Source organism: Salmo trutta, chromosome 21 (genome assembly GCF_901001165.1).
Source record: "Salmo trutta chromosome 21, fSalTru1.1, whole genome shotgun sequence".
Taxonomy (NCBI): domain Eukaryota; kingdom Metazoa; phylum Chordata; class Actinopteri; order Salmoniformes; family Salmonidae; genus Salmo; species Salmo trutta.
Window position 1 is genome coordinate 50,785,451 of NC_042977.1, and position 12,342 is coordinate 50,797,792.

A 12,342-nucleotide genomic window follows, 5' to 3' on the forward strand; every position below is an offset into this window, starting at 1 on the left:
CTTTCTTTTTTTATATATCCACCGTCCGTTTTCAAACGAACCGGTGCCACCGCTTTAGCTAAGTGACAGCTAGCAGACACTTTCCGTAGCGCTTCAAATCGGATCTAAAGGGCGAAACGCCTATAACTTCAGCTAGCTTTCAATTCGACAAGTTACGTTACCGTGTCGGCTTCCGTAGGCTAGTAGCCTAGCAAGCTAGCTAGCTAGCTTACGCCAACGAGTTTTACAACGCTACACCAATGGCAGGAAGCTAACATTTGCTAGCCTTCTAGTTAGCTGGCTAGCTAGCTAGCTAACATGTTTACATTCCATGACAGTCAATAGCTATCGAAAAAAATGTGTACTTTTTTTATTTGACCTTTATTTTAAACAGGGTGTCCCATTGAGACCAAGAAAGCCCTGCATTTTTACAATTACACAACAAATTGCGTAGGAAATACACCAGAAAATAAACAATACAAGAGAATACAACAAAACAAATGAAACATGAAAAACAATCACACTTTTATTCCTTACATACGTATGTCAGTCTTGGCAGATTCGTTCACTACCTACAGTATATTAATTTCTGTAGATCAACTTTTAATTTATTTATTGAAATCAATCTACAATGTTATATCGATGGAATCAGGCTTCAAAGTCACTGTCACAGCTGTTTTATTGAATGGTTTTTATATTCTTTATAAATAGAATAATTAATGTTTTTCAAAATCTTTTTTTTAATAACCAGGATTACAAACAATCTAAACATGACTGTAGAAGACATTTCACACAATCATTAACACACAGGTGCATGGAAAATGCATGAATTATCCCCCAAAAAATAAACATAACCCATAAACAAGTTGCCCAGATCTTTCAACAAGAGCTCTGCTCATTGTCATTGGCTTGGATGAGTTCCACAGCCACCTTGAACTGCCCCTCCCCTCGTTCTGTCTGCAGATGAGACACCTTCAGCTGACTGTCTCTCACTAAAGACACATCCTTCACCTTCCTGTCCACATCACCACACTCATCCTTATAGACGAAGGGCATGGAGACGGCCTGACCAGATTCAAAGCTGCCCAATGAATCAATGAATTAACAAACAAATAAATGAATGAATTAAACAAATGAATGAACAAATGAATCACAGTCATTGTAGACTACCTTATGTCATATGTTGAGCCCATGAAGGTAGGTCTGAGGGTCTCAGCTGCAGTAGAGTAGGGGACAGAGAAGTATCTCTCCACCCAGAACTTGTCCTTCTCTGTTGGGGGCAGGTTCTGGTGCATGTCATCCACAGCCAGCATGGACACCTGGGAAGAAATGTGAGGGGGAGAAAGACAGCAAAATAACCAATGAAAGACAGCAGATCTATCACTGTCTTTCTGGATAAAACCCCAACAGTCCATAAGGTCAGACAATACTTTATAGCAGATGGTAAATGATTGGTTCAGGAAAATGAACTGAGATTTTTTTTTAAATAACAGAAAATACTGCAAAGGTACAAAAGCTCTGATAAGTACTTTATCACTCAGCAGTCAATGGTAATTGATGGCCTAAATTCAAATGAAGTGAGATGAACACACCTGAATATTTCGGTCAATTAGTTGGTTGGTTTCAAAGTCATCATCGTCCTCACCGAAGGGATTGATGATCAGCTCCCCCACCTAGGGAACAGAGAGAAGGAAGGACAGTCAAGGACTTCAGCATAACTAGGGCCAAGAGTTGTTCCTAACCATGTCTCAGCCAAAATAAACTCTGGGAAAGCAAAACTCTGGTCCCTTACCATAACATATCTTGACTGTACATAATGCATAATTCAAACTGCAAGCAACAACGAAAACCAATCAATCAATTAACCACCCAATCAATATTAAATAAACCAATCAATCAATATCCAATCAATCAATTAACCAACATCCAATCAATTAACTAACTAACCAATCAATTAACAAACAAATCAATACTCAATCAATACAGCAACCAATCAATATTCAATCAATCGATAAGGAACTCACCTTGATCCAGCCTGCATAGAAGAAGAACTGATAAGGAACTCACCTTGATCCAGCCTGCATAGAAGAAGAACTGATAAGGAACTCACTTTGAGCCAGCCTGCATAGAAGAAGAACTGATAAGGAACTCACCTTGAGCCAGCCTGCATAGAAGAAGAACTGATAAGGAACTCACCTTGATCCAGCCTGCATAGAAGAAGAACTGATAAGGAACTCACTTTGAGCCAGCCTGCATAGAAGAAGAACTGATAAGGAACTCACCTTGAGCCAGCCTGCATAGAAGAAGAACTGAAGCAGGGTGAAGATGGGAACATACAAGTCCAGCTGGTGACCTTTATACCCCTTCTCAGGGTTCAGGAACTGTCGACCAATCAGACAGAAGCCAAAGAACGAGTACACAGCCAGGGTCACGACCTTGTGTGGAGAAACATAATCACATCGAATTATAGAGGCAGTAGCTTGGTACTATACAGGCAGTAGTTTGGTGTTATACAGGCAGTAGTTTGGTATTATACAGGCAGTAGTTTGGTATTATACAGGCAGTAGTTTGGTGTTATACAGGCAGTAGTTTGGTATTATACAGGCAGTAGTTTGGTATTATACAGGCAGTAGTTTGGTGTTATACAGGCAGTAGTTTGGTGTTGTACAGGCAGTAGTTTGGTATTATACAGGCAGGCAGTAGTTTGGTATTATACAGGCAGTAGTTTGGTATTATACAGACAGTAGTTTGGTGTTGTACAGGCAGTAGTTTGGTATTATACAGGCAGTAGTTTGGTATTATACAGGCAGGCAGTAGTTTGGTGTTGTACAGGCAGTAGTTTGGTGTTATACAGGCAGTAGTTTGGTATTATACAGGCAGGCAGTAGTTTGGTGTTATACAGGCAGTAGTTTGGTGTTATACAGGAAGTAGTTTGGTGTTATACAGGAAGTAGTTTGGTGTTATACAGGAAGTAGTTTGATGTTATACAGCATACTAATTTGGGCCTCAGCAGTTTCTAGTAATAGCTTTGTTTTTACAGCTGAAGACACTTTCACCATTACTGACCATCACATGTAACTGAGGCGGTTAAGTGAACCAAGCTTGGCTGATAACTAACGTTGGCTGATAAATATCATTGGCAGATAAATAACGTTGGCTGATAAATATCATTGGCTGATAACTAACGTTGGCTGATAAATATCATTGGCTGATAAATATTCTTGGCTGATAAATATCATTGGCTGATAAATATTCTTGGCTGATAAATATCATTGGCTGATAAATATCATTGGCTGATAAATATTCTTGGCTGATAAATATCATTGGCTGATAAATATCATTGGCTGATAAATATCATTGGCTGATAAATATTCTTGGCTGATAAATATCATTGGCTGATAAATATTCTTGGCTGATAACTAACGTTGGCTGATAAATATCATTGGCTGATAAATATTCTTGGCTGATAAATATCATTGGCTGATAACTAACGTTGGCTGATAAATATCATTGGCTGATAACTAACGTTGGCTGATAAATATCATTGGCTGATAAATATCATTGGCTGATAAATATCATTGGCTGATAAATAACGTTGGCTGATAAATATCATTGGCTGATAAATATCATTGGCTGATAACTAACGTTGGCTGATAAATATCATTGGCTGATAAATATCATTGGCTGATAAATATCATTGGCTGATAAATAACGTTGGCTGATAAATATCATTAGCTGATAAATAACGTTGGCTGATAAATATCATTGGCTGATAACTAACGTTGGCTGATAAAGAACCTTGGCTGATAAATATCATTGGCTGATAAATATCATTGGCTGATAACTAACGTTGGCTGATAAAGAACCTTGGCTGATAAATATCATTGGCTGATAACTAACGTTGGCTGATAAAGAACCTTGGCTGATAAATAACGTTGTCTGAGACCTGACGACTTGTGTTAACTCCCCAAGCTAACCTAACTTTAGCTCAGTGGGCTAACAGTCTTGGGGTTTGAACCCAGTCTGTAACATTTACCTGTGTGTAGACCAGAGGTTTAGGGGTTAGGGGTTAGGGGTTAGGGGGTAGGGGGTAGGGTTACCTGAGTGTAGACCAGAGTTTAGGGGTTAGGGGTTAGGGGTTAGAGGTTAGAGGGTAGGGTTACCTGAGTGTAGACCAGAGGTTTAGGGGTTAAAGGGTAGGGGCAAGAGGGTTACCTGAGTGTAGACCAGAGGTTTAGGGGTTAGGGGTTAGAGGTTAGGGGTTAGGGGTTAGGGGTTAGAGGTTAGGGGTTAGAGGGTAGGGGTTAGAGGTTTAGGGGTTAGGGGTTAGAGGGTAGGGTTACCTGAGTGTAGACCAGAGGTTTAGGGGTTAAAGGTTAGCGGTTAGGGGTTAGAGGGTTACCTGAGTGTAGACCAGAGGTTTAGGGGTTAGAGGTTAGGGGTTAGAGGTTAGAGGGTAGGGTTACCTGAGTGTAGACCAGAGGTTTAGGGGTTAGGGGTTAGAGGTTAGGGGTTAGAGGTTAGGGGTTAGAGGTTAGAGGGTAGGGTTACCTGAGTGTAGACCAGAGGTTTAGGGGTTAGGGGTTAGAGGTTAGGGGTTAGAGGTTAGAGGGTAGGGTTACCTGAGTGTAGACCAGAGGTTTAGGGGTTAGGGGTTAGAGGTTAGGGGTTAGAGGTTAGGGTTACCTGAGTGTAGACCAGAGGTTTAGGGGTTAGGGGTTAGAGATTAGGGGTTAGAGGTTAGGGGTTAGAGGGTAGGGTTACCTGAGTGTAGACCAGAGGTTTAGGGGTTAGAGGTTAAGGGTTAAGGGTGAGAGGGTAGGGTTACCTGAGTGTAGACCAGAGGTTTAGGGGTAAGAGGTTAGGGGTTAGGGGTTAGAGGGTAGGGTTACCTGAGTGTAGACCAGAGGAATGCTGATCCAGTCATAGTGAAACAGCAGGCTGCACTTGCCTCTGTAGTTATTCAGCTCCTGGGGACAGAAGGACAAATAGGGCGTCATAGTTAGGACCAGGAGAGTCACCTGACCTTGTGAACTGACCACAAAGAACTCCTAGCCGTTATATCCTGATTTATACTGTTGTCTGGATGTAACTTTACTTTACAGTCAAATGAAATCCTGTGGATGGAGAAGGGTCCATGTCAGCTATAATGGGAGGGGGGGTCCTCTGGAAATTTGTATCCTTCAGAAAGTTTATAGGTCAATTCACGGGTTCGGCGTTCAGAGAAAAGCACTCACATCCATGAGCAGTCGTAGGGCGACGTCGTCTCTGACCCGGCCCTCCTGTCTGGCCCGCGATGCCAGGTTAGTAAACCACGTCAGAGGCATCCAGTACTTGTTGAAGTCAGAGTACAAACCATCCAGCTGTTGATGCTCCAGTGATGTCATAAATCCTGCGCCAGGAGACAAGAGGAACGATAGTCTGTAAATTCAGCCTAACTCAGGCAGCCCGAAATCTCATCTCTTTTGGCAATAATTTTGGGTAAAAGATTTTACATTTTGAGTCATTTAGCAGACGCTCTTATCCAGAGCGACTTACAGTAGTGAATGCATACATTTTCATTTCATTTTTTTCTCCGTACTGGGTCCCCGTGGGAATACGAACCCACAAGCCTGGCGTTGCAAACACCATGCTCTACCAACTGCTCTACCAACTGCTCTACCAACTGCTCTACCAACTGAGCTACCAACTGCTCTACCAACTGCTCTACCAACTGCTCTACCAACTGCTCTACCAACTGAGCTACCAACTGCTCTACCAACTGCTCTACCAACTGCTCTACCAACTGCTCTACCAACTGCTCTACCAACTGCTCTACCAACTGAGCTACCAACTGAGCTACCAACTGAGCTACCAACTGCTCTACCAACTGCTCTACCAACTGCTCTACCAACTGAGCTACCAACTGCTCTACCAACTGCTCTACCAACTGCTCTACCAACTGCTCTACCAACTGAGCTACCAACTGCTCTACCAACTGCTCTACCAACTGCTCTACCAACTGCTCTACCAACTGAGCTACCAACTGCTCTACCAACTGCTCTACCAACTGCTCTACCAACTGCTCTACCAACTGCTCTACCAACTGAGCTACCAACTGCTCTACCAACTGCTCTACCAACTGCTCTACCAACTGCTCTACCAACTGAGCTACACGGGACTGTGAGAATTGGGCTGCCTGTGTAAACGCAGTCATAGAGATGTGTAACCTATGCATTATCCCTGGGACGTGCACGGATGTGCGTGCGCGCGCACACACACACACACACACACACACACACACACACACACACACACACACACACACACACACACCTCCTCACCTGCATCCACCACCTGCTCCAGGGTTGGGAACCGTCTGCGTACTCTAGTGCTGATGGATCGCAGGATGAGGACAGAGGAGAGGTTAGCATATCTCATGAGTGTGCGTCGGAGCAGCCGGCCCCTCTCGTCGAGCCCGTGGACGTTCCCTGACACCGCCATCATCAGGTTATCAGGCAGGGGGAAGCTGGTGTACTGACCCCACCAACGGTTGAATGCCAGGGTTACATAGAAACCTTACAGGGGAAAATGAACGCCAGGGTTACATAGAAACCTCACAGGGGGAAATGAACGCCAGGGTTACATAGAAACCTTACAGGGGAAAATGAACGCCAGGGTTACATAGAAACCTCACAGGGGGAAATGAACGCCAGGGTTACATAGAAACCTCACAGGGGAAAATGAACGCCAGGGTTACATAGAAACCTCACAGGGGAAAATATGACACGCGCATCAAATCGGAGTTTATTCGTCGCGTACGCAGTTCAGCACGTCTTATTGCAGGTGCAGCGAAATGCTTGTATTGCTCCCTCAACGGTCAAAAAAACATGTCCGACGCGTTCTCGTAACATCCTTCACTGTTCATAACAAAACCCTGCGATATTAACGACCGCTTTCATAACTTTTTGTTTTTGTTGTTGTTGTTGTTGACGAGATTAGCAAACTTAGACATGACATGCAAACAAACAAATACTGAGCTTTTCATATTCATGAATAATGGATCAAATAATGAAAAGACAAGCGGTGTAGTTTTGAGTATTCACAAAGTGGGTGTTGGAAGAGGTGAAAACGTTTATAAATAAGGACAAGCCACCTTGTTCCCGACAACCTGGATGGTGAATTACTGAGGTCGGTAGAGGAAATACATTGGGGACTCCTGTTTGTCACATCTTCAATTTAAACCTAGAAGACGGTTGTGTTCCCTCAGACATGGAGGGAGGCGAAGGTCACTCAGCTATCCAAGAATAACAGATCACCCTTTAATGGTTCAAACAACCGACCAATCAGCCTGTTACATGGGGCTTAGCAAACTTTTGGGAGAAAAAAAAAATGGTGTTTGATAAAATACAAATTTATTTTACAGATAACAAATGAACAACACACTTGCAACATGCTTATAGGGAAGGGCACTGAACACGCTTGGCACTGACATGTGGGAGCTGTTTTGTTAGATTTCAGTGCAGCTTTTGATGGGGGGTTAGGGATGGGGTTAGGGGTGAGGGTGAGGGGTAGGGGTGGGGTGAGGGGTGGGGTGAGGGGTAGGGGTGGGGTGAGGGGTAGGGGTGGGGTGAGGGGTAGGGGTAGGGATGAGGTTAGGGGTGGAGATTAGGACATTGGTATAAAGTTGACTTACCCAGCACAAAGGACATTGGGATAAAGTTGGTAAACTGGTCACAGTAAAGGGCTACATTTTCAAACAACAACTGTTGTTTCTCAGTGAGGAAGAACCTGCAAAGGAATCATATTGAAAACATAATATATCCTATTCAAAATAACTGATTATTGATACCAAACATACACTTTTCTGGTTTGTAACTCTCTCCAATAAAGGTCCTGAACAGTTTTTCATGACATTTGATGATATTTGGATGAAACCAGATCAAAGAAAAAACATGACTGTTGTCCCCTTCCTCGTGTCAAACACTTGGATTCAGGAGGAGGGATGGAGGCGGGATGGAGGCGGGATGGGGCGGGATGGAGGCGGGATGGAGGCGGGATGGGGGCGGGATGGGGGCGGGATGGAGGCGGGATGGAGGCGGGATGGGGCGGGATGGAGGCGGGATGGAGGCGGGATGGAGGCGGGATGGGGCGGGATGGAGGCGGGATGGAGGCGGGATGGGGCGGGATGGAGGTGGGATGGAGATGGGATGGAGGCGGGATGGAGGCGGGATGGGGCGGGATGGAGGAGGGATGGAGGCGGGATGGAGGAGGGATGGAGGCGGGATGGAGGCGGGATGGAGGCGGGATGGGGGCGGGATGGAGGCGGGATGGAGGCGGGATGGAGGCGGGATGGGGCGGGATGGAGGTGGGATGGAGGCGGGATGGGGCGGGATGGGGCGGGATGGAGGCGGGATGGAGGCGGGATGGAGGCGGGATGGGGGCGGGATGGGGCGGGATGGGGCGGGATGGAGGTGGGATGGGGGCGGGATAGAGGCGGGATGGAGGCGGGATGAGGGCGGGATGGAGGCGGGATGGGGCGGGATGGGGGCGGGATGGAGGCGGGATGGAGGCGGGATGGGGCGGGATGGGGGCGGGATGGAAATGGGATGGGGGCGGGATGGAGGCGGGATGGGGCGGGATGGGGGCGGGATAGAGGCGGGATGGAGGCGGGATGGGGCGGGATGGAGGCGGGATGGGGCGGGATGGAGGCGGGATGGGGGCGGGATGGGGGCGGGGATAGAGGCGGGATGGGGCGGGATGGAGGCGGGATGGAGGCGGGATGGAGGCGAGATGGAGCAGGGTGGAGGCGGGATGGGGGCGGGATGGAGGCGGGATGGAGGCGGGATGGAGGCGGGATGGAGCAGGGTGGAGGCGGGATGGGGGCGGGATGGAGGCGGGATGGAGGCGGGATGGGGGCGGGATGGAGGCGGGATGAGGCGGGATGGAGGCGGGATGGAGGCGGGATGGAGGCGGGATGGGGGCGGGATGGAGGCGGGATGGGGGCGGGATGGGGGCGGGATAGAGGCGGGATGGAGCAGGGTGGGGGCGGGATAGAGCAGGGTGGAGGCGGGATGGAGGCGGGATGGAGGCGGGATGGAGCAGGGTGGAGGCGGGATGGGGGCGGGATGGAGCAGGGTGGAGGCGGGATGGAGGAGGGATGGGGGCGGGATGGAGGCAGAATGGAGGCGGGATGGAGGCGGGATGGGGCGGGATAATTAACAGTAATGTCTTATTCTCTTACGTCATTAATTTAAGTCCCGCCTCATGAACAGCATGGCAGAAGGCGTGTTCGCAGAGGACATGGTTTACATAGCTAGGTAGGTAGTCTACTGGTTCCAAAATTTGACTTCAGCATCTCAGTAAACATACAGCTCAAAAAAATTAAGGGAACACTAAAATAACACATCCTAGACCTGAATTAATGAAATAATCTTATTAAATATTTTTTTCTTTACATAGTTGAATGTGCTGACAACAAAATCACACAAAAATAATCAATGGAAATCCAATTTATCAACCCATGGAGGTCTGGATTTGGAGTCACACTCAAAATTAAAGTGGAAAACCACACTACAGGCTCCCCGCCTCTCAGCCAACTATCTCCCCGCCCACTCAGCCTACTAGCTCCCCGTCCACTCAGCCTACTAGCTCCCCGCCCACTCAGCCAACTAGCTCCCCGCCCACTCAGCCTACTAGCTCCCCGCCCACTCAGCCTACTAGCTCCCTGCCCACTCAGCCTACTAGCTCCCCGCCCACTCAGCCTCCTAGCTCCCCGCCCACTCAGCCTACTAGCTCCCCTCCCACTCAGCCCCGCCCACCCAGCCTACTAGCTCCCCGCCCACTCAGCCTACTAGCTCCCCGCCCATTCAGCCAACTAGCTCCCCGCCCACTCAGCCTACTAGCTCCCCGCCCACTCAGCCTACTAGCTCCCCGCATACTCAGCCTACTATCTCCCCGCCCACTCAGCCTACTATCTCGCCGCCCACTCAGCCTACTAGCTCCCCGCCCACTCAGCCTACTAGCTCCCTGCCCACTCAGCCTACTAGCTCCCCTCCCACTCAGCCTACTAGCTCCCCTCCCACTCAGCCTACTAGCTCCCCGCATACTCAGCCTACTATCTCCCCGCCCACTCAGCCTACTATCTCCCCGCCCACTCAGCCTACTATCTCCCCGCCCACTCAGCCTACTATCTCCCCGCCCACTCAGCCTACTAGCTCCCCGCATACTCAGCCTACTATCTCCCCGCCCACTCAGCCTACTATCTCCCCGCCCACTCAGCCTACTAGCTCCCCGCCCACTCAGCCTACTAGCTCCCCGCCCACTCAGCCCCGCCCACTCAGCCTACTAGCTCCCCTCCCACTCAGCCTACTAGCTCCCCTCCCACTCAGCCTACTAGCTCCCCGCATACTCAGCCTACTATCTCCCCGCCCACTCAGCCTACTATCTCCCCGCCCACTCAGCCTACTATCTCCCCCGCCCACTCAGCCTACTAGCTCCCCGCCCACTCAGCCTACTAGCTCCCCGCCCACTCAGCCCCGCCCACCCAGTCTACTAGCTCCCCGCCCACTCAGTCTACTAGCTCCCCGCCCATTCAGCCAACTAGCTCCCCACCCACTCAGCCCCGCCCACTCAGCCTACTATCTCCCCGCCCACTCAGGCTACTATCTCCCCGCCCACTCAGCCTACTAGCTCCCCGCCCACTCAGCCTACTAGCTCCCCATCCACTCAGCCTACTAGCTCCCCGCCCCCTCAGCCAACTAGCTCCCGCCCACTCAGCCAACTAGCTCCCCGTCCACTCAGCCTACTAGCTCCCCGCCCCCTCAGCCAACTAGCTCCCCGTCCACTCAGCCTACTAGCTCCCCGCCCACTCAGCCTACTATCTCCCCGCCCACTCAGCCTACTATCTCCCCGCCCACTCAGCCTACTAGCTCCCCGTCCACTCAGCCTACTAGCTCCCCGCCCCCTCAGCCTACTAGCTCCCCGCCCCCTCAGCCTACTAGCTCCCCGCCCACTCAGACTACTAGCTCCCCGCCCACTCAGACTACTATCTCCCCGTCCACTCAGCCTACTAGCTCCCCGCCCCCTCAGCCTACTAGCTCCCCGCCCACTCAGACTACTAGCTCCCCGCCCACTCAGACTACTAGCTCCCCGCCCACTCATCCTACTAGCTCCCCACCCACTCAGCCTACTAGCTCCCCGCCCACTCAGCCTACTAGCTCCCCACCCACTCAGCCTACTAGCTCCCCGCCCACTCAGCCCCGCCCACCCAGCCTACTAGCTCCCCGCCCACTCAGCCTACTAGCTCCCCACCCACTCAGCCTACTAGCTCCCCGCCCACTCAGCCCCGCCCACCCAGCCTACTAGCTCCCCGCCCATTCAGCCAACTAGCTCCCCACCCACTCAGCTTACTAGCTCCCCGCCCACTCAGCCTACTATCTCCCCGCCCACTCAGCCTACTAGCTCCCCGCCCACTCAGCCTACTAGCTCCCCGCCCACTCAGCCTACTAGCTCCCCGCCCACTCAGCCTACTAGCTCCCCGCCCACTCAGCCTACTATCTCCCCGCCCACTCAGCCTACTAGCTCCCCGCCCACTCAGCCTACTAGCTCCCCGCCCACTCAGCCTACTAGCTCCCCGCCCACTCAGCCTACTAGCTCCCCGCCCACTCAGCCTACTAGCTCCCCGCCCACTCAGCCTACTAGCTCCCCGCCCACTCAGCCAACTAGCTCCCCGCCCATTCAGTCTACTAGCTCCCCGCCCACTCAGCCTACTAGCTCCCCGCCCACTCAGCCTACTAGCTCCCCGCCCACTCAGCCTACTAGCTCCACGCCCTCTCAGCCCCGCCCACTTAGCCTACCAACTCCCCGCCCACTCAGCCTACTAGCTCCCCGCCCCTCAGCCTACTAGCTCCCCGCCCACTCAGTCTACTAGCTCCCCGCCCACTCAGCCCCGCCCACTTAGCCTACTAGCTCCCCGCCCACTCAGTCTACTAGCTCCCCGCCCACTCAGCCCCGCCCACTTAGCCTACTAGCTCCCCGCCCACTCAGCCTACTAGCTCCCCGCCCGCTCAGCCTACTAGCTCCCCGCCCACTCAGCCTACTAGCTCCCTGCCCACTCAGCCTACTAGCTCCCCGCCCACTCAGCCTACTAGCTCCCCGCCCACTCAGCCTACTAGCTCCCCGCCCACTCAGCCTACTAGCTCCCCTCCCACTCAGCCTACTAGCTCCCCGCCCACTCAGCCTACTATCTCCCCCGCCCACTCAGCCTACTAGCTCCCCGCCAACTCAGCCTACTAGCACCCCGCCCACACAGCCTACTAGCTCCCCGCCAACTCAGCCCCGCCCACTCAGCCTACTATCTCCCCGCCCACTCAGCCTACTATC

General features: G+C 50.9%; 1 protein-coding gene across 1 annotated transcript in view; it reads right to left on the reverse strand.

The window, feature by feature from the left end:
- Positions 1-13: 13 nt before the first annotated feature.
- Positions 14-12,342, reverse strand: part of best4 (bestrophin 4) — a 54,304-nt gene continuing 41,975 nt past the window's right edge. The window contains exons 4-11 of the mRNA XM_029706082.1: positions 7,655-7,749; positions 6,303-6,536; positions 5,217-5,371; positions 4,872-4,949; positions 2,262-2,414; positions 1,572-1,652; positions 1,150-1,298; positions 14-1,060 (exon numbers count right to left, since the gene is read on the reverse strand). Coding sequence (XP_029561942.1) covers positions 859-1,060; positions 1,150-1,298; positions 1,572-1,652; positions 2,262-2,414; positions 4,872-4,949; positions 5,217-5,371; positions 6,303-6,536; positions 7,655-7,749 — 1,147 coding nt within the window. The 3' untranslated portion in view covers positions 14-858. The remainder of the gene's footprint in view (positions 1,061-1,149; positions 1,299-1,571; positions 1,653-2,261; positions 2,415-4,871; positions 4,950-5,216; positions 5,372-6,302; positions 6,537-7,654; positions 7,750-12,342) is intronic.